The 24,959-nt window shown below is 43.4% G+C and overlaps 1 protein-coding gene across 4 annotated transcripts in view; it reads right to left on the reverse strand.

Annotated features, from left to right (window-relative positions):
- The window catches only part of srgap3 (SLIT-ROBO Rho GTPase activating protein 3), a 122,929-nt gene that overhangs the window by 13,644 nt on the left and 84,326 nt on the right, over positions 1-24,959 (reverse strand). For 2 of the 4 annotated variants that reach the window (XM_020483521.2, XM_031825239.1), the window contains 8 exons: positions 21,391-21,418; positions 17,445-17,547; positions 16,337-16,397; positions 12,542-12,619; positions 12,128-12,262; positions 11,344-11,449; positions 9,721-9,948; positions 4,565-4,638 (listed from right to left, as the gene is read on the reverse strand). In XM_020483521.2, the coding sequence (XP_020339110.2) occupies positions 4,565-4,638; positions 9,721-9,948; positions 11,344-11,449; positions 12,128-12,262; positions 12,542-12,619; positions 16,337-16,397; positions 17,445-17,547; positions 21,391-21,418 (813 nt within the window). Of the gene's footprint in view, positions 1-4,564; positions 4,639-9,720; positions 9,949-11,343; positions 11,450-12,127; positions 12,263-12,541; positions 12,620-16,335; positions 16,398-16,906; positions 17,548-21,390; positions 21,419-24,959 lie in introns of those variants that run through there. The other 2 variants (XM_031825238.1, XR_004210048.1) reach the window with 2 other exon arrangements.

Raw genomic sequence — 24,959 nt, forward strand, 5'->3', positions numbered from 1 at the left:
TTCCAAAATTGCAATATGAGCCTTTTAGCTAAGAGAGTACAAAGAGAGACAGCTTTCCCTTCCTGGTTATTCCCATCAACTGTACCAAACAGAGCGATCAATGGGTCTGGGGCTAGAACTCTATCAAAGGCTTTAGATAAGTCATCAAAAATGATGGCCCAGTAAGCATGTAACTTAGGACATGTCCAGAATAAGTGGGTCAACGTCCCCTCATCCTGCTTGCACCTCTCACACAGTGGTGAGGTGTTCGGGAATATTTTTGGCAGTTTTACTTTTGAGTAATGTAACCTGTGTATCACCTTAAACTGTACAAGGTTGTGTCTGGCATTCACTGAACTGTGGTTTATATTCCTGAGAGCTTCTACCCAGTCCTCATCTGAGATTTCTGTACAAGTTCTTGTTCCCAAGCCCTTTTAATGGTGTATGTGGATACCTCTATGTGGGCCTGTAGCACATCATACAGTCTAGAGACCGACCCTTTTGAATGGGGTTTGACAAGGATCAAGCTATCTAATGTAGGACTATTTGGCTTCATGCCATACTGTGGGATATGTGTCCTTCAGAAATTCCTGATTTGGAGGTATCTGAAAAAATGTGTTGTTGGAGTCATAAGAGTCTTTTTTCACATATGATGGACTATTAACAAGTGCAGGCAGTGTGGAATGTTGACAGGAGGCCTGCTCAATCAAAAGCCATGAAGGCAAATCATTCTGTCGCATCCCAGGTAAACTTTCCCTCCAGAAAGACACAATGTTCAGATTAGCAGCCCAATAATACAGTTTGAAGTGAGGAAGGCCAAAGCCCCCTCTATCTTGTACTTGCATAAATGCTTCTTTGAAATTCTGTCTGCCTTGTTATCCCATAAAAATGGAGTTACTATCCAGTAACTTAAAAAAGTTACAGAATCCAGTTTCTTAAAAAAGCTTTGTGGTATGAAATTGGGTAGACATTGGAAGAGTTAAAGAAACCTGGGTAGGACAACCATTTTAATAGTGTTTATACGACCAACCAAGGAGATAGGCAGAGTTTTCCAAAAATCTATATTTTGTTTAAGCTGATATATTTTCATGTCCCAATTCGCTTTCAATAGCTGATCAAGGTCTCTTGTCACTACAATGCCAAGGCTTGTGAACTTGTCCATCACTGTTCTAAACGGGGTAGATTGCATATCCACAGGCCGTGATATTGGCATCAACTCGCTTGTTTGCCAGTTTATCTTGTAGCCAGAGAAGGAGCCAAATGTGTTTATCAAGTTTAAGTAAGGGTGGAATAGAAGTTTTTAGGCTTGGACAAAAACAAAAGAACATTGTCTGCATATAGGGAAATGTTGTGCTGTGTGTCTTTTATTTTAACAGAAGCTATATCGGCACATGCCCGAATGCGAGTAGCAAGGGGTTCCATGGCTATAGCGAAGAGAGCAGGCGAAATAGGGCACCCCTGTCGGCACCCCTTGAACAGGCGGAATGACTGCAACATTTCCTGATTGGTTACCACGGACGCCATTGGGTGTGCATAAATAATTATTTTCCAATTAATAAATTCCTTTCCAAACTCGAAGTGCTCCAGAACCGACATCATATACTTCCACTCAATCTGATCAAACGCCTTCTCTGCATCAAGAGCTATTACCACTGCCTCAACCTTCTCTGCATCAAGCGCTATTACCACTGCCTCAACCTTCTCTGCATCAAGAGCTATTACCACTGCCTCAACCTTCTCTGCATCAAGAGCTATTACCACTGCCTCAAACTTCTCTGTGTCAAGAGCTATTACCACTGCCTCAACCTTCTCTGCATCAAGAGCTATTACCACTGCCTAAACCTTCTCTGCATCAAGAGCTATTACCACTGCCTCAACCTTATGATCATCATACATTACGTTGAAAAGGCGTCTCAAATTGTAGTATATATGTCGGCCCGGGATAAAACCTGTCTGGTCAGGGTGTATGATGTCGGAAATATATTTTTGGCAGGGTAAACCTATTACCTATTGCAGATTCAGTCTTCCCAGCCTGGTGCAGGTCTACAATTTTGTTTCTGGTGTCCTTTGACAGCTCTTTGGTCTTGGCCATAGTGGAGTTTGGAGTGTGACTGTTTGAGGTTGTGGACAGGTGAAATTTTATACTGATAACAAGTTCAAACAGGTGCCATTAATACAGGTAACGACTGGAGGACAGAGGAGCCTATTAAAGAAGAAGTTACAGGTCTGTGAGAGCCAGAAATCTTGCTTGTTTGTAGGTGACCAAATACTTATTTTCCACCATAATTTGCAAATTAATTAATAAAAAATCCTACAATGTGATTTTCTGGATTTTGTTTCTCATTTCGTCTGTCGTAGTTGAAGTGTACCTATGATGACAATTACAGGCCTCTCTCATCTTTTTAAGTGGGAGAACTTGCACAATTGGTGGCTGACTAAATACTTTTTTGCCCCACTGTATGTCACTTTGAGTAGGATCTGTGGGGAACTTTTGGAAGCTAGCCTCTTCAGCTAACTCCTCGCGGGTCGGCGATGTTGAAATTGGTTCAAATTCAAATGATCTTGTTTAGCGCCCCCTTTTTTGGTGCCTTTTCCCTTCGTCATATTTGTTTGTAGTTATAGGTTGTGAGATGTTAAGATAAATACTAATTTGTTTCAAAATAGAGCGGAGCGCTAGCAAAGCACGTCTACTCCATAGCACACTCTCTAGCGCCCCCACCGTAAGCAATTTCAATGCACTTTTGTGATTCAAGGAAATAGCCTTAAAATATAAAGTGCTTTTTTGAGCACTCCTAGCTTTGCCGTTAAGGAATTGAAGCAGTTTTTTTGTTTGGAACACAGCCTTACATCCCCACCATCACACAATTACTGTTGTTGTTTACGCAATGCAAAAACTTCCCATTATAAATCTCAATCTGGGTCAGGAGGGCATAATTAGAAAGCTTGTTCTATTCCCAACATGACTACCTAAGCTATAAAATACAATCTTACATTGTTAGGCTTCACAAGGCACTGCAGACAAACAGATTGTAATTTTGGTGAGCATTGAATGGAGTCGTGAGTGCAGTCATGTCCGAGTTTGTTGCGCTTGATAGTACACACATTTAGAACAGCTGTAAGTTGAATCCCATACAGCACTGTGAAGTGGACAGCCTGAGTTCTGATACCATATATAGTATGTTAATGTACAGCCACAGAGTTCCAATTGAGGCGCTTATCAATGACCAAATCTGCCATTTTCAACCCGTATAGGGGATGAAAGGGTATGTGAGTGTAAAGGGTTAAAACAACCTTTTATAACCTTATATCAACTGCTCATCAGCTCTATAAAATCTACGATACATCTGCTGTTGTAATTGATATTACAGATCAATCTGTCCATCTCTATGGGGGACATTGTGGTCCATATATAAATCACTGCCCCTGGTCTGTCTAACCACTTTAATACTGAACATCTCATTACATGAATTACATCCTCTATATACCACGGCTACAGTACATTGGCGGTTTCTGCATCTGATCTCAATTATAATGGGAGGTCCAGTCCAGACACACTGAGCTGCAATGCACAGCAGAGCCACTGCTGCCTGGGGGGGAGACAGACAGACAGACAGCAGGGCTACCAGACACAACCAACCTTCCATCATTAACATAGACAGCACAGGCTATGCTGTTATGTCATACTTTAGTAGACTATAATCATGTCTAGCACCATGACTAACCACACGAGCATTACGTGCGAGAGAGTTGCAAAATAAATGTACACATTCATGTAAATCAATCATTGCATCCACACTACTTGCGCGCATCGACGAGCGTCTGCGTAGCCAGGCGCTAAAATAGAACTTGTGAAGCTTGACGCGCTGAAAGTCCGGCCTCTCACATCTCCTCATTGGTTTTTAGGAGCATTTACCCACGTGGGTGATTAAAAGAGGTACACACTCCAGTTGTGGTAATGCACTTTAAAGTTGGTTGCCAACTGCCATATAAAATCCAAAGAAGAAGAAGAAGAAGCCTGAAGGAGGAGAGATTACTAGATACGAACTTGGTTTAGACTTTTATCTGTGGATGAATTGTCGGAGTAGAGGACCTTGTGCATTTCAGGTAAAATAACAACCCAATGTTTATATCCCAGGACAAATTAGCTAGCAACAGCAAGCTAGCTAGCTAAATTGCCATAAATGTTTAATGTTTTTCAACCTATCCCCAAATTAATATAGTTGGTTCAGAGTTTGATATTTCAACCTTTGTGTCCAGGTCGCGTCTTGTGTGGGTGGACAAAATCAACATTCGCGCAATGGTCGGAAGTACGCTCACGCCCGGTCTAGTCAGCACGTAAGAACCACAGCAGGATAAACAGCAGTTCAGTTACAAAAACTAACACAACCCACAGAGTAATGAAACTTAAGACAACAGCAGGAAAGCAAGGGCAACAGCACAAGCTTCAGGAGTTTTTCAACAACCAATTGGCTAATTCCGATTAGCAGTGTAGCCCACTAGCTACAGCACATTTTATATTAATCAATCACCCACACCGTTCCTCTACAGCGTGTCTGAAGGAGTAAAGGAACCCCATGTTACTGACCGTCATCACTGGTGTGTGGCTCAGTCCCGTTGTCAGCCTCATCAATTGTGCCTGGCTCACTGTGGGGGCTGTCACTGTGGACACAGAGAGAGAGAGATGGACAGTCAGAAAATGGTCAACTCAGACACACCCACAACACTTGCATAGGTTACAGGGTCTAAAACTAATGCCTTCTCCAGTAAAGATGAGTTACAGGTCATACTTGGATCACTACCAAGTGAGGGATTCATTGAAGTAGGGGAAATTTATATCAGCATATTTCTCTAGGAAGTAGTACATGTTATAGTTGGACCAGCTCCAGGTAAGGGATTAATTTAACTATGAAAAATATGCATATTGATGCACGCTAGCTTGTAGGCCACCTCTGTGAGTTTTGATATGTGAAACATTCCCAAACAGTATTATTGGCATCTGTGTAATTGAAATATAGTACAAAGACATACATAAACACACACACACACATATTGACACCCCCACATACACTCACACAATCACCACATATGTTGCTGCTACTATTTACTACTGTATTTACTGTGCAGTTCTGTCAGTTTTACACCTGTTTACATGTACATACAGTGACTTCGGAATGTATTCAGACCCATTGACTTTTTCCACATTTTGTTACGTTACACCCTTATTCTGAAATGGATAAAATAATTGTTTTCCCTCATCAATCTACACATAATTATTTATTAAATTATGTATTAAAAATAAAAAACAGAAATACCTTCTTTGCATAAGTGTTCAGACCCTTTGCTATGAGACTCGAAATTGAGCTCAGGTGCATCCTGTTTCCATTGATCATCCTTGAGATGTTTCTAAAACTTGATTGGTGTCCACCTGTGGTAAATTCAATTGATTGTACATGGTTTGGAAAGGAACACACCTGTTTATATAAAGGTCCCACAGTTGACAGTGCATGTCAGAGCAAAAACTAAGCAAAAACTATAATTCTCCGTAAAGCTCAGAGTAAGATGGAACAGTTTTACGTGCCCCCAGCCGATTGTGTTTTTTTGTTAGTTTATTTGCGTTGTTTGTAACTTATTTTTTAAACTTATTTTGTACATAATGTTGCTGCTACCATCTCTTATGACCGAAAATAACTTCTAGACATCAGGACTGCGATTTACTCACCACGGACTAGCAGAATCCTTTTTTTCCTTTCACGACTCTGATGAGCCGGACGCGAAAGATGCACTGCTTCCTTGGGAACAGGCCCGATCCCCGTGATCTGCGTGAAGAGAAGGCGTAGAAAGAGAGGCCGAAGGTCGGGCTGCCTTCTGAGAATTCGTAGGCGATCGAATAAACCCCCACTTCCCTCCATTCTGCTAGCAAACGTTTAATCTTTGAACAATAAAATTGACGAGTTACGCGGAAGATTAAACAACCAACAAGATATTAAAAACTGTAACATCTTATGCTTCATGGCGGCGTGGCTGAACGACGACAACATCAACATACAGCTGGGTGGTTATACGATGTACCGGCAGGATAGAACAGCGGCGTTTGGTAAGACAAGGGGCGGCAGTCTATGTATTTTTGTAAGCTGTAGAAAACGCTACCTACTGAGAGAGTTTATATCTATTATTTGTAGCTGTTTACATACCACCACAGTCAGAGGCTGGTACTAAGTGTCATGTGTGACTAGATCAATATAAAAGTGGTCAGAGGAAGCAGATTCTAAGCTACAGGACTGTTTTTCTAGCACAGACTGGAATATGTTCCGGGATTCCTCCGATGGCATTGAGGAGTACACCACATCAGTCATTGGCTTCATCAATAAGGGTATCGATGGTGTCGTCGCCACAGTGACCGTAAGTACATTCCCCAACCAGAACCCGTGGATTACAGGCAGGATCCGCACTGAGCTTAAGGCTAGAGCAGCCGCTTTCAAGGAGCGGGACTCTAACCTGGAAGCTTATAAGAAATCCCGCTATGCCCTCCGACGAACCATCAAACAGGCAATGCGTCAATACAGGACTAAGATCGAATCGTACTACACCAGCTCTGACGCCCGTCGGATGTGGCAGGCCTTGCAAATCATTACAGACTACAATGGGAAGCACAGCCGAGAGCTGCCTAGTGACACGAGCCTACCAGACGAGCTAAACTACTTCTATGCTCGCTACGAGGCAAATAACAAAGAAACATGCATGAGAGCGGCAGTTTTACATGGAAGACTGTGTGATCACGCTCTCCGCAGCCGATGTGATTAAGACCTTTAAACAGGTCAACATTCACAAGGCCGCAGGGCCAGACGGATTACCAGGACCTGTACTGGGAGCATGTTCTGACCTACTAGCAAGTGTCTTCACTGACATTTTCAACCTCTCCCTGTCCGAGTCTGTAATACTAACATGTTTTAAGCAGACCACCATAGTCCCTGTGCCCAAGAACACTAAGGTAACCTGAAAGTAACTAAGGCACATGAAGTGCTTTGAAAGGATGGTCATGGCTCACATCAACACCATCATCCCAGAAACCCTAGACCCACTCCAATTTGCATACCGCCCCAAAAGATCCAGTCTCTCAGGAGACTGAAAAGACTTGGCATGGGTCCTCAGATCCTAAAAAGGTTCTACAGCTGCACCATCAAGAGCATCCTGACTGATTGCATCACTGCCTGGTATGGCAACTGCTCGGCCTCCGACCGCAAGGCACTACAGAGGGTAGTGCGAACGGCCCAGTAGATCACTGGGGCCAAGCTTCCAGCCATCCAGGACCTCTATACCAGGTGGTGTCAGAGGAAGGCCCTAAAAATGGTCAAAGACTCCAGCCACCCTAGTCATAGACTGTTCCCTCTGCTACCACTCGGCAAGCGGTGCAGGAGCGCCAAGTATAGGTCCAAGAGGCTTCTAAACAGCTTCTACCCCCAAGCCATAAGACTCCTGATCATCTAGTCAAATGGCTACCCAGACTATTTGCAGTGCCCCCCCCCCACCCCCTTTTTACACCACTGCTACTCTCAGTTGTCATATGTATAGTCACTTTAATACCTCTACCTACATGTACATATTACCTCAACTAACCGGTGCACCCGCACATTGACTCTGTATCGGTACCCCCCTGTATATAGTCTTGCCATTGTTATTTTACTGCTGCTCTTTAATTACTTGTCACTTTTATCTCTTATTCTTATCCATATTTTTTTGAAACTGCATTATTGGTTAGGGGCTCGTAAGTAAGCATTTCAATGTAAGGTCTACACTTTTTGTATTCGGCGCATGTGACTAATAAAATTTGATTTGAGACAGTCAAGGCACAGATCTGGGGAAGGGTACTATAAAATGTCTGCAGTACTGACAGGTCCCCAAGAACACAGTGGCCTCCATCATTCTTAATAAATGGAAGAAGTTTGCAGCCACCAAGACTCTTCCTAGAGCTGGCTGCCCGGCCAAACTGAGCAATCAGGGGAGAAGGGCCTTGGTCTGTGGAGATGGGAGAACCTTTCAGAAGAACAACCAATTATGCAGCACTCCACCAATCAGGCCTTTATGGTCGAGTGGGCAGACGAAAGCCACTCCTCAGTAAAAGGCACATGACAGCCTGGTTGGAGTTTGCCAAAAGGGACATTAAAAGACTCTCAGACCATGAGAAACAAGATTCTCTGGTCTGATGAAACCAAGATTGAACTCTTTAGCCTGAATGCCAAACGTCACGTCTGGAGGAAACCTGGCACCATCCCTACGGTGAAGTATGGTGGTTGGCAGCATCATGCTGTGGGGATGTTATTCAGCAGCAGGGACTGGGAGACTAGTCAGGATCGAGGAAAAGATGAACAGAGCCAAGTACAGAGAGATCCTTGATGAAAACCAGGTTCACCTTCCAACAGCGCAACCACCCTAAGCACACAGCCAAGACAAAGCGGGAGTGGCTTCTGGACAAGTCTCTGAATGTCCTTGATTGGCCCAGCCAGAGCCTGAACTTGAACCCATTCTAACATTTCTCGAAAGTCCTTAAAAAAGCTGTGCAGCAACGCTCCCCATCCAACCTGACAGAGCTTGAGAAGATCTGCAGAGAAGAATGGGAGAAACTCTCCAAATACAGGTGTGCCAATCTTGTAGCGTCATACTCAAGAAGACTCAAGGCTGTAATCGCTGCCAAAAGTGCTTCAATAAAGTACTGAGTAAAGGGTCTGAATACTTATGTAAATGTGATATTTCAGTTATTTATTTTGTATAAATTTTCACACACACAAAAAAATGTTTTTGCTTTGTCATTATTGGGTATTGTGTGTAGATTGATGAGGGAAAAAAACAACTCAATAGATTTTAGAAAAAGGCTGTAACATAACAAAATGTGGAAAAAAATCAAGGAGTCTGAATACTTTTTGAATGCACTGTACAGTATCTACCTGGACTATCACCAGTATCCCTGCCCATTGATATGGTACTGGCCTTGCATATAGCTTACATTCTCCTGTCTATATTATTTCTTGTGTGTTTTTATTTCCCTGATTTAGTATTAATCCTGAGCTCTTTTTAAAATAATATATTCTGGAATTGACACTTTTCTATTTCTTTACCTTGATATTGAATATGGCATTGTTGAGAAAGAGCCTGCAAGTAAGCATTTCACTGCACTGTTTAAGCCTGTTCTATCCTGTGCACATGACAAATAAACTTTGATTTGATTTTGATTTGAATAATTAGTTCTACATGAACATTAGAGTATCTGTATCATGAATATTGGGATAAAACGCAACAACGAGAAAAGGCCATTTAAACAGTTACATAATGTATCCTTCCATGCAGACCTGCTCTTTAACTAAATATCATTCCACATTTCTAGCCACTAGATAAAATTAATTCTCTTAAGTATTATATCCAAGCACTGTCTATAAAAGCATGTGCTTAAGAAAATAACACCCCCATAAGGAATGCACTCAAGCTTTACATAAATGAGCCTAGCATCCTCATCTCTACTACACACTCCAAATTCCGCTCTTTTCACCACATTATCAAGCAGGATGGTAATGTAGTCTGTGAGTGACCATGCCATATGCTGGAGCGGCCAGAAGAAGAACAATCTAACTGTACTGGTGCTAAACCCAGGGTCACACAAGTAACAGTATTACTGCTTTAGCCTTAGCCATACAGTATGTCTTCAATGCTTGTCTTAAAGATGGTGACCTCCCAGGTCTAGCTACTTCTCACCAGTACTCCTCTCCTCCAGTCATGCACTTCTCATAGACTGGCCCGTCCAGCTCACGGTGGCTGGGAAAGATGACCTCGTTGTGGATGATGATGGTCTTGATGACCTCATTGACATGCGCCTGGATGGCTACAGGGTCCTGTCCATCGGGGATGGGCATCAGGGTGGGGCCGAAGCAGATGGCCAGGTTATAGGGATCCATCATGTTCTCATCACTGTACTGGGATAGACTGGAGGGGAAGAGAGAGAGAGACGAACCAGTGAACTTCATATTTACATTATGAGGTGAATTGATGGGTGGATCCATTAAACATACTCAAAGACCTACGTTTCCCAATAGAAGTGAGGCCTATCTGTTTCCCAAATCAAATCAAAGTTTATTTGTCATGTGCGCCGAATACAACAGGTGCAGTAGACCTTACAGTGAAATGCTTACTTACAGGCTCTAACCAATAGTGCAAAAAAGGTATTAGGTGAAGAATAGGTAAGTAAAGAAATAAAACAACAGTAAAAAGACAGGCTATATACAGTAGCGAGCCTATAAAAGTAGCGAGGCTACATATAGACACTGGTTAGTCAGGCTGTTTGAGGTAGTATGTATATGTAGATATGCTTAAAGTGACTATGCATATATGATAAACAGAGAGTAGCAGCAGCGTAAAAAGAGAGGGGGCACACAATGCAAATAGTCCGGGTAGCCATTTGATTAACTGTAATATAAAGAGGGTTGAGTATGGCTGTGACTGTAGACTCTACACTCTACAGTGAGTTGAGATCTACAACTTCACTGTAGTTCTACATGTACTTTACTAAATGAGTTGAGATCCATTTTGGCCCTCCACCACATCTCAGTACAAGAAAATCCTTAAACCCCCTACCTTTAGTTTCAATAACCCCCAACATCTCAACTTAGCTAGCACATTCCTCAGTCTCCCTGTTAAGCTTAGATTCCCACACCCTTCCAACCTTAACAGGCCTACCCTTAAAACTTCACAGTTTAACAGGCCTATTAATAAGCCATCCTGGTTTAGGGGGCAGTAAGCCCATCCTCCCAAACGGCCTATCCTCACACTACTCTGTTTTAAGAGGGGCTCATAATCAGAACAGAGTGGTGTGGAGCTGTGGTGTGGCGCAGTAAAGAACTACAGCTGGCCCAGAGCCTAACTGTCGGAGGGGGGTATAAAACACAGAGGTAAAAGTCTGAATGTGGAATCAAATGCTTTGTTCTGCAGTGGAACCAAGCAAAGGGAGCATCAACAACAGACCAATAAAACAGGACAGGTATATTACTGAGTTGATGGATCTGTTTCTGAGCCCGTAAATAAGTTCTAAAGAGCTGCTGGCAGACGCGATAATAAATAGGAGGTGAACAGTAGAGCTGCTCAATAACTCTCTGAATACTGCAGCAGAGATTCACTACTTTTGTTGATTTAGTGCAGTACAGGGATTCCCCCCCCCCTCCCCCCACGGCTCCGAAGTTTTTATAAAAGTTATCACTTTAGACCTTCACTCCATCCTGTCTTACTGTATGCCCTTAGTGTATAGGTTCTCTGGTATAGGGACAACTCTATTCAACAACAGAGGACTGTGATATGTGAGTTGTTATGTCAATGTGGCCAACTTACTGATTGAGGAAAGCGAACAGGTATCTCATAACGATGATGACGGTGCGAGGAAGAGTCACAACAATCTGCTGGACGTGATGCGCTCTCTCAGCTCCAGACTCCAGCTCTGAAACAGAAGAAGGCCAGAGAGTCATAACACCACCTGGCACTGAGATTAATGGGAGGAAAATAAAGACATGATGCTCCATAACAACACCATGATCTATGGAATATACAGAATGATCAGACTTTAGCAGGGGGCTGGCAGTCATACTAAGGGTGTGTAATGACAACACAAACGCTCCTATTATTAATAGATAACCCCTCCTCATTTAAGATCAGAGGACATGGTGATTTGAGTGACTGGGCTATCTGGAGCAGGGTGAAACACTGCAAAGATGTGCTGAGTTAGTAGACTGATGTGGTCCCCTCTCTCCTCCCTTCCTATTGGGTTGCTACTGAATCACAGGCAGGCAGACAGCCATGGTGTTGAGATTGTTTCCATGTGTTCCACTGCGTGCCTCTAGACCCTACCCTGCTATACCATAAAGCAGTGTGTGTAGGGTGTAGAGGTTGGGGCGTGATGATGTATCTGTGGACCTGGAGGTTGGCTTCTCTCTCTTCTATTTTGAATCTATCTCTACTAGTGAGGTACCCACCTAGATAGTGTGAATAATCCAAAGGCATGTACTGTACTGTAGCCCCAGTTGTGTTATTTCACCACCCAGATGGATAGGAATATGGTATCATTTCAGTTACCCTGAACACATTTACTACATTGACCAACAGTGTAGAGTCTACTCACTTATAGTAGACATGAGATCCAGGAAGCGTTCCTTGGGGAACAGAGGGTTCTCCAGGCCCCTGAAGTACAGCTTGAGGACCCCTGCCACTGAGTTGATGTCATGTTCATTCTGGTCTTCAATCAATGGGTCTTCGCCTAGTAAAACAATAGAGTAGAGTTGTTATTTTGGAGTATCTGACCACTGCAACAGAACTGAATCACTGAAAAGATTAGCCAATAAATAATTCATTACTGTACATATATATATTTTTTAAAAGTGGGCTTACAAATTCTTGCTTGTTACACGTAGAAAATATTATGAAGATATCTACTGTATGTCTGAAGTTCAATGAGTTTTTAGTGTTATTGATCCTGAGCTGTAGAGGAAAAACTAAACGCTATCACCATTTACCCCCAGTCTCACCAGGGACCTACCTCTCTCAAATGAGTTTTTAATATCATTAACCTCCACCTGGGATCCAGGCACACGGAATATGCCCTGCTGCTGGAGCCCTGCAACAATACATAGAAACATCATACTGAGTCCAAGGCTGAGCCCACCATTATCCCCACACCCAGACGGCCGACTACATGAAAGACCAACGGCAAACACACAACAGAGAGCAGGAAATGTAATCTAGTCATAAAGGGACATGTTTTTTCTTCTTCCAGGTGAGGGCCCCTCAGATGGTCTGCTGCATATGGTTTCTGTTAGAGAACCCCTGATCAGTTTGTGGGGGTTTGATTAGGTCTAGGGGGGAGGAGAAGGAGGGGTCAGGAGGGGGGTACAGGCCTTGGGGCTACACCACTATGGCTGGAGTCAGATGTGGAGGCGGACAGAAGGATGAAGTTATGAGGAGGGAAGGTTGAAGTGATTAGTAAACAAAGACCAAGGGACCTGTCAGTCCCTATGCGTGATGTGCTGCCACGCTCCTGTCACGTTATTCACTGGGGGCTGAGGTGTTAAATCAAAGCAGGTACAGTACCAGTCAAAAGTTTGGATAGACCTACAGTACTCATTTCAGGGCTTTTCTTTATTTTTACTATTTTCTACATTGTAAAAATAATAGTGAAGATATCAAAACTATGAAATAACACATATGGAATCATGTAGTAACCAAAAATGTGTTAAACAAATATAAATATATTTTAGATTCTTCAAATAGCCACCCTTTGCCTTGATGACAGATTTGCCCACTCTTGGCATTCTCTCAACCAGCTTCACCTGGAATGCTTTTCCAACAGTCTTGAAGAAGTTCCCATATATGCTGAGCACTTGTTGGCTGCTTTTCCTTCACTCTGCGGTCCAACTCATCCCAAACCATCTCAATTGGGTTGAGGTCGGGTGATTGTGGAGGCCAGGTCATCTGATGCAACACTCCATCAACAAATAGCCCTTACACAGCCTGGAGGTGTGTTTTGGGTCATTGTCCTGTTGACAAACAAATGATAGCCCCACTAAGCGCAAACCACATGGGATGGCGTATCACTGCAGAATACTGTGGTAGCCATGCTGGTTAAGTGTGCCTTGAATTCTAAATAAATCACAGTGTTACTAGCAAACCACCCCCACACCATCCCACCCCTATTACTAGCCTGTTCAACCTCTCGTGTCGTCTGAGATTCCCAAAGATTGGAAAGCAGATGCGGTCATCCCCCTCTTCAAAGGGGGGGACACTCTTGACCCAAACTGCTACAGACCTATATCTATCCTACCGTGCCTTTCTAAGGTCTTCGAAAGCCAAGTCAACAAACGGATTACCGACCATTTCGAATCTCACCATACCTTCTCTGCTATGCAATCTGGTTTCAGAGCTGGTCATGGGTGCACCTCAGCCACGCTCAAGGTCCTAAACGATATCTTAACCGCCATCGATAAGAAACATTACTGTGCAGCCGTATTCATTGATCTGGCCAAGGCTTTCGACTCTGTCAATCACCACATCCTCATCGGCAGACTCGACAGCCTTGGTTTCTCAAATGATTGCCTCGCCTGGTTCACCAACTACTTCTCTGATAGAGTTCAGTGTGTCAAATTGGAGGGTCTGCTGTCCGGACCTCTGGCAGTCTCTATGGGGGTGCCACAGGGTTCAATTCTTGGACCGACTCTCTTCTCTGTATACATCAATGAGGTCGCTCTTGATGCTGGTGAGTCCCTGATCCACCTCTACGCAGACGACACCATTCTGTATACTTCCGGCCCTTCTTTGGACACTGTGTTAACAACCCTCCAGGCAAGCTTCAATGCCATACAACTCTCCTTCCGTGGCCTCCAATTGCTCTTAAATACAAGTAAAACTAAATGCATGCTCTTCAACCGATCGCTACCTGCACCTACCCGCCTGTCCAACATCACTACTCTGGACGGCTCTGACTTAGAATACGTGGACAACTACAAATACTTAGGTGTCTGGTTAGACTGTAAACTCTCCTTCCAGACCCATATCAAACATCTCCAATCCAAACTTAAATCTAGAATTGGCTTCCTATTTCGCAACAAAGCATCCTTCACTCATGCTGCCAAACATACCCTTGTAAAACTGACCATCCTACCAATCCTCGACTTTGGCAATGTCTATTACAAAATAACCTCCAATACCCTACTCAACAAATTGGATGCAGTCTATCACAGTGCAATCCATTTTATCACTAAAGCCCCATATACTACCCACCATTGCGACCTGTACACTCTCGTTGGCTGGCCCTCGCTTCATACTCGTCGCCAAACCCACTGGCTCCATGTCATCTACAAGACCCTGCTAGGTAAAGTCCCCCCTTATCTCAGCTCGCTGGTCACCATAGCATCTCCCACCTGTAGCACACGCTCCAGCAGGTATACCTCTCTAGTCACCCCCAAAACCATTTCTTTCTTTGGCCGCCTCTCCTTCCAGTTCTCTGCTGCCAATGACTGGAACGAACTACAAAAATCTCTGAAACTGGAAACACTTATCTCCCTCACTAGCGTTAAGCACCAACTGTCAGAGCAGCTCACAGATTACTGCACCTGTACATAGCCCACCTATAATTTAGCCCAAATAACTACCTCTTTCCCAACTGTATTGTAACGGCGTTCTTCGTTTGTTGAAGGAGAGTCGGACCGAAATGCAGCGTGGTGGTTAATCATGATCTTTAATGAGGAAATGGTGACGATACATGAAATAACTAATAAATACAAAAACAACAAACGGAACGTGAAACCTAATTACAGCCTATCTGGTGAAACTACACAGAGACAGGAACAATCACCCACGAAAGACAAAGCGAAACTCAGGCTACCTAAATACGGTTCCCAATCAGAGGCAACGAGAAGCACCTGACCCTGATCGAGAACCGCCTCAGGCAGCCAAGCCTACACTCGACACACCCCTAATCAACCACAATCCCAATGCCTACAAAAAACCCCAATACGACAACACAATAACCCATGTCACACCCTGGCCTGAACAAATAATTAAAGAAAACACAAAATACTAAGACCAAGGCGTGACATGTATTTAATTTTTATTTATTTTGCTCCTTTGCACCCCATTATTTTTATTTCTACTTTGCACATTCTTCCATTGCAAAACTACCATTCCAGTGTTTTACTTGCTATATTGTATTTACTTTGCCACCATGGCCTTTTTCTGCCTTTACCTCCCTTCTCACCTCATTTGCTCACATTGTATATGGACTTGTTTATACTGTATTATTGACTGTATGTTTGTTTTACTCCATGTGTAACTCTGTGTCGTTGTATCTGTCGAACTGCTTTGCTTTATCTTGGCCAGGTCGCAATTGTAAATGAGAACTTGTTCTCAACTTGCCTACCTGGTTAAATAAAGGTAAAATAAATAAATAAATAAAATTGAAGCTGGTTGAGAGAATGCCAAAAGTGTGCAAAGCTGTCATCAAGGCAAAAGGTGGCTACTTGGAAAATCTCAAATCTAAAAAATATTTTGACTTTTTTGGTTACTACATGATTCCATATGTGCTATTTCCTAGTTGTGATGTCTTCACTATTAGTATACAATGTAGAAAGTAGTAAAAATACAGAAAAACTCTGGAATGAGTAGGAGTGTCGAAACTTTTGACTGGCACTGTATGTCTCAAGACCTGGAGATGTTTTAGTGACTGTATTACCTCTACCAAGAGGATATATCATCTGTTATGTTCACAGTGGATTTCATAGCTTTCTGAATACCCTTCTATACAGTCAATACAGTAAAGGTGTCCTTTTAGTAGACTTACCATACAAATTGATGTGTCGAATACAGCTCTCAACCACAAGAGGAATAGGTTGACCTGAATCCTGAGAGCAAATCATGGCAATAGTGAGAGCAAAGCATGGATGACTGACACTAAAGTGACAAGAAAATTATTAACCACAAATACTAGACTGTCCATATTGATAGATTATGTTGTTTATGTAAAAAGAACATACATTTCAGCATACTGTGTATTCTATTAATCAGAGCACAGAGTATTCTAGGCCTGCCCTGCACCCTGGCATAAGGAAATAAATGCCTCTTCTTGATGGCTTCATAAACAGCAGTGTCCACCAACATTCATATGAGCACCATTAAAGTGACAGATATAAACCATTGCTATTCACAGCCCCTCATTATAGCAAGCAAACAGTCATGAAACAAGTGGAGTAGCAGTGACATGCTATTGGAGCTCATTAGTACGACTGCGTGTGGAGGAGAAGGCAGAAATCAGCATGTAGAACTATTAGTGTAATAGTTTTCAGGTGGACCCACTCTACAGCACTGTGCCACGCGCCCTACCTCCCATCCTACCACCCCCCACTGATAGTACCTGGTTGCGGGTACGGGCATTCCGTCTTCCCCTGGGGCAGAAAGTAGCGCAGCAAGGAGGTGCAGAGGAAAGGAGGCAGAGAGGCAACACAGTTAGAGAAGCACAGATGACAGACAGAGCCCCCCCTGGAGGCCTGGAGGATAAGCACAGGTCAGAGGCCACTGGGATGGCTTGAGATGCAGTGAGACGGGGTGCAGTGAGGGACAGAACCAACTAGCACAGGGCTCTCTACAGAGCCACTATGGGGACTATGTGACACGGTATCCTCACGTCTGAGGATTAGCCGAGGTTAGAGGCCTGTGCTACTACTACATCTAAAAGGATAGGGAGACACTAGTCCTCTTTCACCCTGTCTGTGTGCATCGTCAGAGCCATGGAGGAGAGGGAGAGGAGGTGGGGTTAAAGACAGAGGTTACGGGATGAGGTTGAGCAGTAAGCAGGAAGAGAGAGCAAGGGAGAGAGAGCAGGACCCTAGCTGCCCTCTCTTTCCAGCCCCACAGAGGGCACTAATTCACACACCCTAGCCATGGGCGGGTACCTTGATGAAGGTCTCCATATTGCCGTTAAACAGTTTATGGTTATAGATGGAGCGCGGCCTAGGCTTCCGCATTTTCTGTGGTTTAGGGGGTAGAGTGGGGGGCCTGGGGAGATGACGGGTGAGGAAGGGAACAAAAACACCATATGCTGTGAAACAGTTGAACGAACACGCAAGGCTAAAATGCAGATATACAAACATCTCTCAATAGTCCTGACTTCCACCTTCCCAAATATTCCCATCTGCTCTATTTTATTTTATGTGTGTAAGCAGGAGGAAGTGATCCATATCCAGATGTTGAAAAGTCTTCCAAAATTAGATGTTTTTTCACTTACTGGTGTGTGTTATTTTAACCTGATGGCTAAACCTAATTAACCCTTAGGCAGCGCTAGGCTGGGCTGCTGGGAGTGTTGGGTCGGAGGCTGGGGGCCCCTTCATAAAACCCACTCTGACTGACTTATTGAAAACATGAGAGGTTAATGATTCCTAATATATAGCTGAATGTAAAAATTATTAATCAGAGCTTATAAAATCAAGCACACCTGCTGATAGTTCAGGTTGTCCCTGACATATACACTGATTGTACAAAGCATTAGGAACACCTTCCTAATATTTATTGCACCCCCTCTTTTTCCCTCAGAATAGCCTCAATTCGTTGGGGAATGGATCCACAAGGTGTCAAAAGCGTTCCACAGGGATGCTGGCCCATGTTGACTGCAATGCTTCCCACAGTTGTGCGAAGTTTGCTGGATGTCCTTTGGGTGGTTGACCATTCTTGATACACACAGGAAACTGAAGCGTGAGAAACCCAGCAGCGTTGCAGTTCTCGACACAAACCGGTGGGCCTGGCACCTATTACCATACCCTGTTCAAAAGCACTTCAATACGGTCTTGCCCATCCACCCTCTGAATGGCACACATACACAATCCATGTCTCAATGTTTAAAAATCCTTCTTTGTCACATTCGTCATAACGAGGAGACCAAGGTGCAGCGTGAGATGAATACATTATTTTTATGAAGAAAGAACACAGAACAAACTATACAAAAAAAAACAAAAAAAAACAGCCGCGACGCTATAAACACAAGTGCTGACATGCAACTACACATAGACAATAACCTGCAAAAACCAAAATGGAAAATGGCAACCTAAATAGGATCCCCAATCGGAGACAACGATAAACAGCTGTCTCTGATTGGGAACCAATTCAGGCCACCATAGACCTACATATACCTAGACATACTAAAACCCCATAGATATACAAAAACCCTAGACAGGACAAAAACACCTAGACAGGACAAAAACACCTAGACAATACAAAAACAAAACCAACCACCCTTGTCACACCCTGACCTAACCAAAATAATAAAGAAAACAAAGATAACTAAGGTCAGGGCGTGACACTTTAACCTGTCTCCTCCCCTTCATCTACACTGATTGAAGTGAATTTATCAGGTCATATCAATAAGGGATCATAGCTTTCACCTGGATTAACCAGGTCAGTCTATGTCATGGAAAGAGCAGGTGTTCCTAATGGTTTGTACACTCAGTACAGTGTGGTTAGCAGACCGGTGGTACTTCGGCAAGGCCGGTCATGGACAGGGCAAACTAAAGTTTGCCTGGCTATCCAGACTCCTTGCTCTGGCCAAACGCTACGCTACGCCCACGGACGTTAGTTTATTCTCCACAATGAGTCTGGATCTGAGTACCTCACTGACCCTTCACCGAATGCGAACACATTTGGGACCGTCTGATTGGTCCAGAACCGATGGGTTGGGTCAAGGCCAGAAAACACGTGGGTGAAGCGTCGGTGACTGGCATTGATGCTCTGATTGGCTAGAGACGATCCAATCGCTGATGAATTTGTTTTGTACGATCTCAGACTAAATATTGTAGCAAACGACAGAGCAGTGGAGGAGTCGTCAGGCTCAACCAAAGTAGCATTCCTAAGATATTTTATCCAAACTTATAATAATATGACAAAACATATTAAAATACACCTACGAATTTACTTCAATAATATCACACACACACACATACACACTAACAGCACACACACTAACAGCATGCCTGCTCCAACTGCACTGCGGTCCTGGAGCCCTTCCCAGAGACAGAGAGTAGTGACACACAGCCCTGTCCGCTCTGCCATCCAGCCAGCACTCTAAACACAACCTCAACCATTCTGCTCATTGTGGCTTTGCATTACATGATGCTTAGGTTTGTATTAACTCCTGGCAATAAGGTAAATGGAGCCGAAAATAATGGTTGTATGTGAACAAGATGCTCTGAGAACTCCATCCTGTATGACCTGCAGTAGCTTGTTCCTTTGTTTTGATTAATTTCACCTTTATTTAACCAGGGAGGACAGTTGCAAGTTCTCCTTTACAACTGCGACCTGGCCAAGATAAAGCAAAGCAGTGCAACACAAACAACAACACAGTTACACATGGGATAAACAAAAGTACAGTCAATAACACAACAGAAAAATCTATATACAGGGTGTGTAAATGTAGTAAGATTAGGGAGGTAAGGCAATAAATAGGCCATTGTGGCGAAATAATTACAATTTAGCATTAACACTGGAGTGATAGATGTGCAGAAGATGAATGTGCAAGTAGAGATACTGGGGTGCAAAGGAGCAAAATAAATACATAACAATATGGGGATGATGTAGTTGGGTGGGCTATTTACAGATGGGTTATGTACAGGTGCAATGATCGGTAAGCTGCTCTGACAGCTGATGCTTAAAGTTAGTGAAGGAGATGTAAGACTCCAGCTTTAGTGATTTCCGTTCCAGTCATTGGCAGCAGAGAACTGGAAGGAAAGGCAACCAAAGGAGGAGTTGGCTTTGTGCTGCGGGTGGGTGCTGCTATGGTGACCAGTGAGCTGAGATAAGGCGGGGCTTTACCTAGCGAAGACTTATAGATGACCTGGAGCCAGTTGGCTTGGCGACCAATATGAAGCGAAGGCCAGCCAACGAGAGCATACAGGTCGCAGTGGTGGGTGGTATATGGGGCTTTGGTGACAAAACGGATGGCACTGTGATAGACTACAAACAATTTGCTGAGTAGAGTGTTGGAGGCTATTTTGTAAATGACATCGCCGAAGTCGAGGATTGGTAGGATGGTCAGTTTTACGAGGGTATGTTTGGCAGCATGAGTGAAGGATGCTTTGTTGCGAAATAGGAAGCCGATTCTAGATTTAATTTTGGATTGGAGATGTTTAATGTGAGTCTGGAAGGAGAGTTTACAGTCTAACCAGACACCTAGGTTTTTATAGATGTCCACATATTCTAAGCCAGAACCGTCCAGAGTAGTGATGCTAGACGGGCTGGCGCGTGCGAGCAGCGATCGGTTGACGAGCATGCATATAGTTTTACTTGCATTTAAGATCATTTGGGGTCCACGGAATGAGTGTTGTATGGCATTGAAGCTTGTCTGTAGGTTTGTTAACACAGTGTCCAAAGAAGGGCCAGAAGTATACAGAATGGTGTCGTAGAGGTGGATCAGAGAATAACCAGCAGCAAGAGCGACATCATTGATGTATACAGAGAAAAGAGTCTGCCCAAGAATTTAACCCTGTGGCACCCCCATAGAGACTGCGAGAGGTCCGGACAACAGGCCCTCCAATTTGACACACTGAACTCTATCTGAGAAGTATCAGACACCCACTGACATCAAATAACCTTAAATATGCACCACGATCTTTGGAAACATACATAGATGTAGGTTATCATTCATTAGGGACTTTGTTTATTTGGCTGAAGACTTGATAGTGTAGAACTGTGTATATTTTACAGTAACATTTTTATAATCATCATACAATAATCATTATTACTCTACCCAATGACTGTGCATGTTAAATCCAATTTCTATATGTTCAGTTGAAAAGGCGTCTTGGAACAAAGGCAGGCGATTTGAAATGGTTTAGTTATCTTAAGACATCTTACCTCGTAGTCCCACATTCAGCCCTTTCTCCTGCAAACACAGAAGAGAGAAATGTCATTAAGAATATGAGAGCATGGTATGCACAGTGCGCAGGCTAACTCCTGCTCCTCTACCAGGGCTCAGTGAAGGATTTCATGGGAATAGTCAAAGCTATTGAGGGAGAACTGAATGGTCTAGCAACAACAGCATCCCTGAGACAAAGGCATTGAGCTGTCGCCGTAGAAACCTCAGAGAAGACCCTGTGGGGTGCAGGCCCGCTGCCCGAGGGAAGAAAAGGGCTCTGGGTGGGTGGTGGAAGACTGGGGGTACAGGGGGGGTCATCTCACACTGGTGACACTGTTTTATGTCAGTGCCAGCTCACTGAGCCCTTTGTCCCAAAGCCCTGTGCATATCTCAGCACACAAAGAGACACATGTGCACGCACAAGCACACCAAACCCAAATATTCAAATAGTTTCACTTTCTTTCGAACTTTCAAAAAACATACACACAGACAGCACCTCTCTCACACACACACACACACACACACACACACACACACACACACACACACACGCACACACACACACACACACACACACACACACACACACACACACACACACACACACACACACACACACACACACACACACACACACACACACACACAGCACCTCTCACACACACAGACAGCACCTCTCACACACACACAGACAGCACCTCTCACACACACACAGACAGCACCTCTCACTCACACACACACACACGTTGCGTTGTCTCTGATTGGGGATCATATTTAGGCAGCCTTTTCCCACTGGGTTTTTGTGGGATCTTGTCTATGTCTAGTTGTCTGCGAGCACTACATTAGTTTCACGGTTTGTTTTGCGCGTTATTGTTTTCTGTGAGTTTCATCCAATAAGCATGTGGAACTCTATGCATGCTGTGCCTTGGTCCATTCAACCAACAATCGTGACACACACACACACACAATAAACATTTTCTAATCTCAGGTAAACACAAGACATTGAGTGTAGGTTTGGCAGTGAAGAAGTCCGTTAGTTGTTATGACTGTAATCCGTATCCATCAGAAGGGTTCTCCCACTAACCACAGCTCTAACTGTTGCATCTATGAACTCATTTGAAAGCCAATAGTTAATCAAAGGTTTATTAGCTAGGGTAGAGAAAAGCCCTTTGTCTTTTATATAGAATCCATTGAGCATTGAATGAGAGACAATAGTGATGACTGACCCATTTCTCTATACATAATGTTGGCAGTACAGATGCCCTATCTTAATCTTAATGTTATGTTGATTTGTCCTGCCATCCAGGTCTCCAGTTGGTCATGTTGTACATATGTATATATAAGATGTTCTTTACGCAATCCAAAAACCGTCCATTATAAATAGCAATCTGGGTCAGGTGAGAATGATTTGAAAGCTTGTTCTATTTCCAACATGACTAGCGAAGTTAGAAAACATGATCTTACAGTGTTCGGCTTCACAAGGCAGTTCAGAGAAACAGATTGTCACGTTCTGACCTTTATTTCCTTTGTTTTGCATTTATTTAGTATGGTCAGGGTGTGAGTTGGGTGGGCAATCTATGTTTGATTTTCTATGATTTGGGGATTTCTATGTTTCGGCCTAGTATGGTTCTCAATCAGAGGCAGGTGTCATTAGTTGTCTCTGATTGAGAATCATACTTAGGTAGCCTGGGTTGCACTGTTTGTTTGTGGGTGATTGTCTATCTTAGTGGCCTGTGTCAGCACAGGGCTCATTTGTAGCGTCACGGTCATCATTGTTTTTGTATAGTGTTGCAGTGTTCAGTACTTTCTCTAATTAAATATTCACTATGAACACATACCACGCCGCATTTTGGTCCTCTGATCCTTCTCGCCTCTCCTCTTCAGATGAAGAGGAGGAAGACCGTGACACAGATGGTAATGTTGGTGGGTATAGAAAGGAGTCATGAGTGCATTCAGGTTTGTGTGCTGCAGCAGATTCTCTTCAAGAATAAATAAAAATGAGCTCATTCTGTTCAGAACAACCTAGGGTATGACGACATGTCATCTTGTAATTTTACATCAAACTTAGTGATCAGAAACGTTGACCCTGTATAGGACATGAGTTTTATGATTGGCCCAGCGTCGTCCGGGTTAGGGGAGGGTTTGGCTGGGGGGGCTTTACAAGTAGGCCGTCGTTGTAAATAAGAATTTGTTCTTAACAGCTGACTTGCCTAGTTGAATAAACGTTGAATAAAATGTTTAATTAAAATACATTTGGAAATGTGAAGTGTACATTTGTGTTTGGCTTGCTTTACTACATCAAAGTGGTATTTATTATAATCCTCAACATCTCATCTTTTAAAATATATCAAGTCATCATAATTTATAGCATTTCCCTCACTCTAACAACAAAAAAATGTCAAAAGTAGCCCAATTACCAGGAGAGATGGTGGTGTTCAGAATAGCTGTCAGTCAAAACCCATACAATGCTGTGAAGCGCAGTCAGAGCTCTGACATGTATAGCATTCCAATTTAGGCACTTATTAGTGCCCAAATCTGCCATTTTCAAACTCAGTGTTTCATCGTAACTGCAAGAATACAGCAGTAATTGGTGACTGAAGCACTTTTGTTCAATGAGCCAAATGCTTTATGTAAAAGATGTCAAGTTGAGGTCTCAATATTCTAAACCTACATTTCAAATACAGTACCATCATCTAACAATAGACAATGAATCATTATGATGGTGTATTTGTATGACTAGCTGTGAGTTCTACCTGCGTTAACTGGAGATATTCATGGTGAACCTCTCTAAACTATCTAATACAGAAGATCTGTGATTTCCACTCAGAATCCAGGAGGGAACAGTCGCTATCCCAGTCACATTGACTAGTTTTCATGTTGACATAGTGCTGTAGTAACCTATACAGCGAGGTCTGTGTGCACCATGTGGTATTCTCCATGGTCTCCAATAACACATTCACGCATGTACACACACACACACACACACACTTAATGAGCAGGCTGGATTGATCACCTGAATAATTAAACATGGTTGGTAAGTCCCTACACAGACATCAGCACTGGGCCACGATCACACAAACAAACAAGCTGTGGGCTATGTTCACATGAAAACACATTCAAGCAGTCTGAGGTATCAGTTCATAGAGATCTGAAGATGACAGAGGAACATAAGGGATGCCTAGACTGACAAGACAAATCCATGTCGACCAAGTTTGTGCACTGTATGTGAGTATGGTGTGAAATTATGTGTGTGTGTGTGCGCGTGCATGGCCTCAGCTGGTTGTGCCTGCTGTCCCTCTCTACTAGGTGAACCCCTGGTGCAGTAGCAGCTGCTGAGATGGTGCTGCTGGGACATCCTGACTGATTGGGCGTAAACTACTCACGGCTGAGGTGACAAAGGACCTCCTGGGAGGGGCCTCTGCGAGAAGGGCGGGGGTTTCTATTACCCATACTCCTCCAGGATCCTCCTAGAGGCTACAACATACAGGAACCAACAAGTGCAATGTCTCACTCGTGCAAATGAGAAGAGAGGAGTAGGGATCGATGGTGCTTTAGTGTTTTCTTGTGA

Source organism: Oncorhynchus kisutch, linkage group LG5 (genome assembly GCF_002021735.2).
Source record: "Oncorhynchus kisutch isolate 150728-3 linkage group LG5, Okis_V2, whole genome shotgun sequence".
Taxonomy (NCBI): domain Eukaryota; kingdom Metazoa; phylum Chordata; class Actinopteri; order Salmoniformes; family Salmonidae; genus Oncorhynchus; species Oncorhynchus kisutch.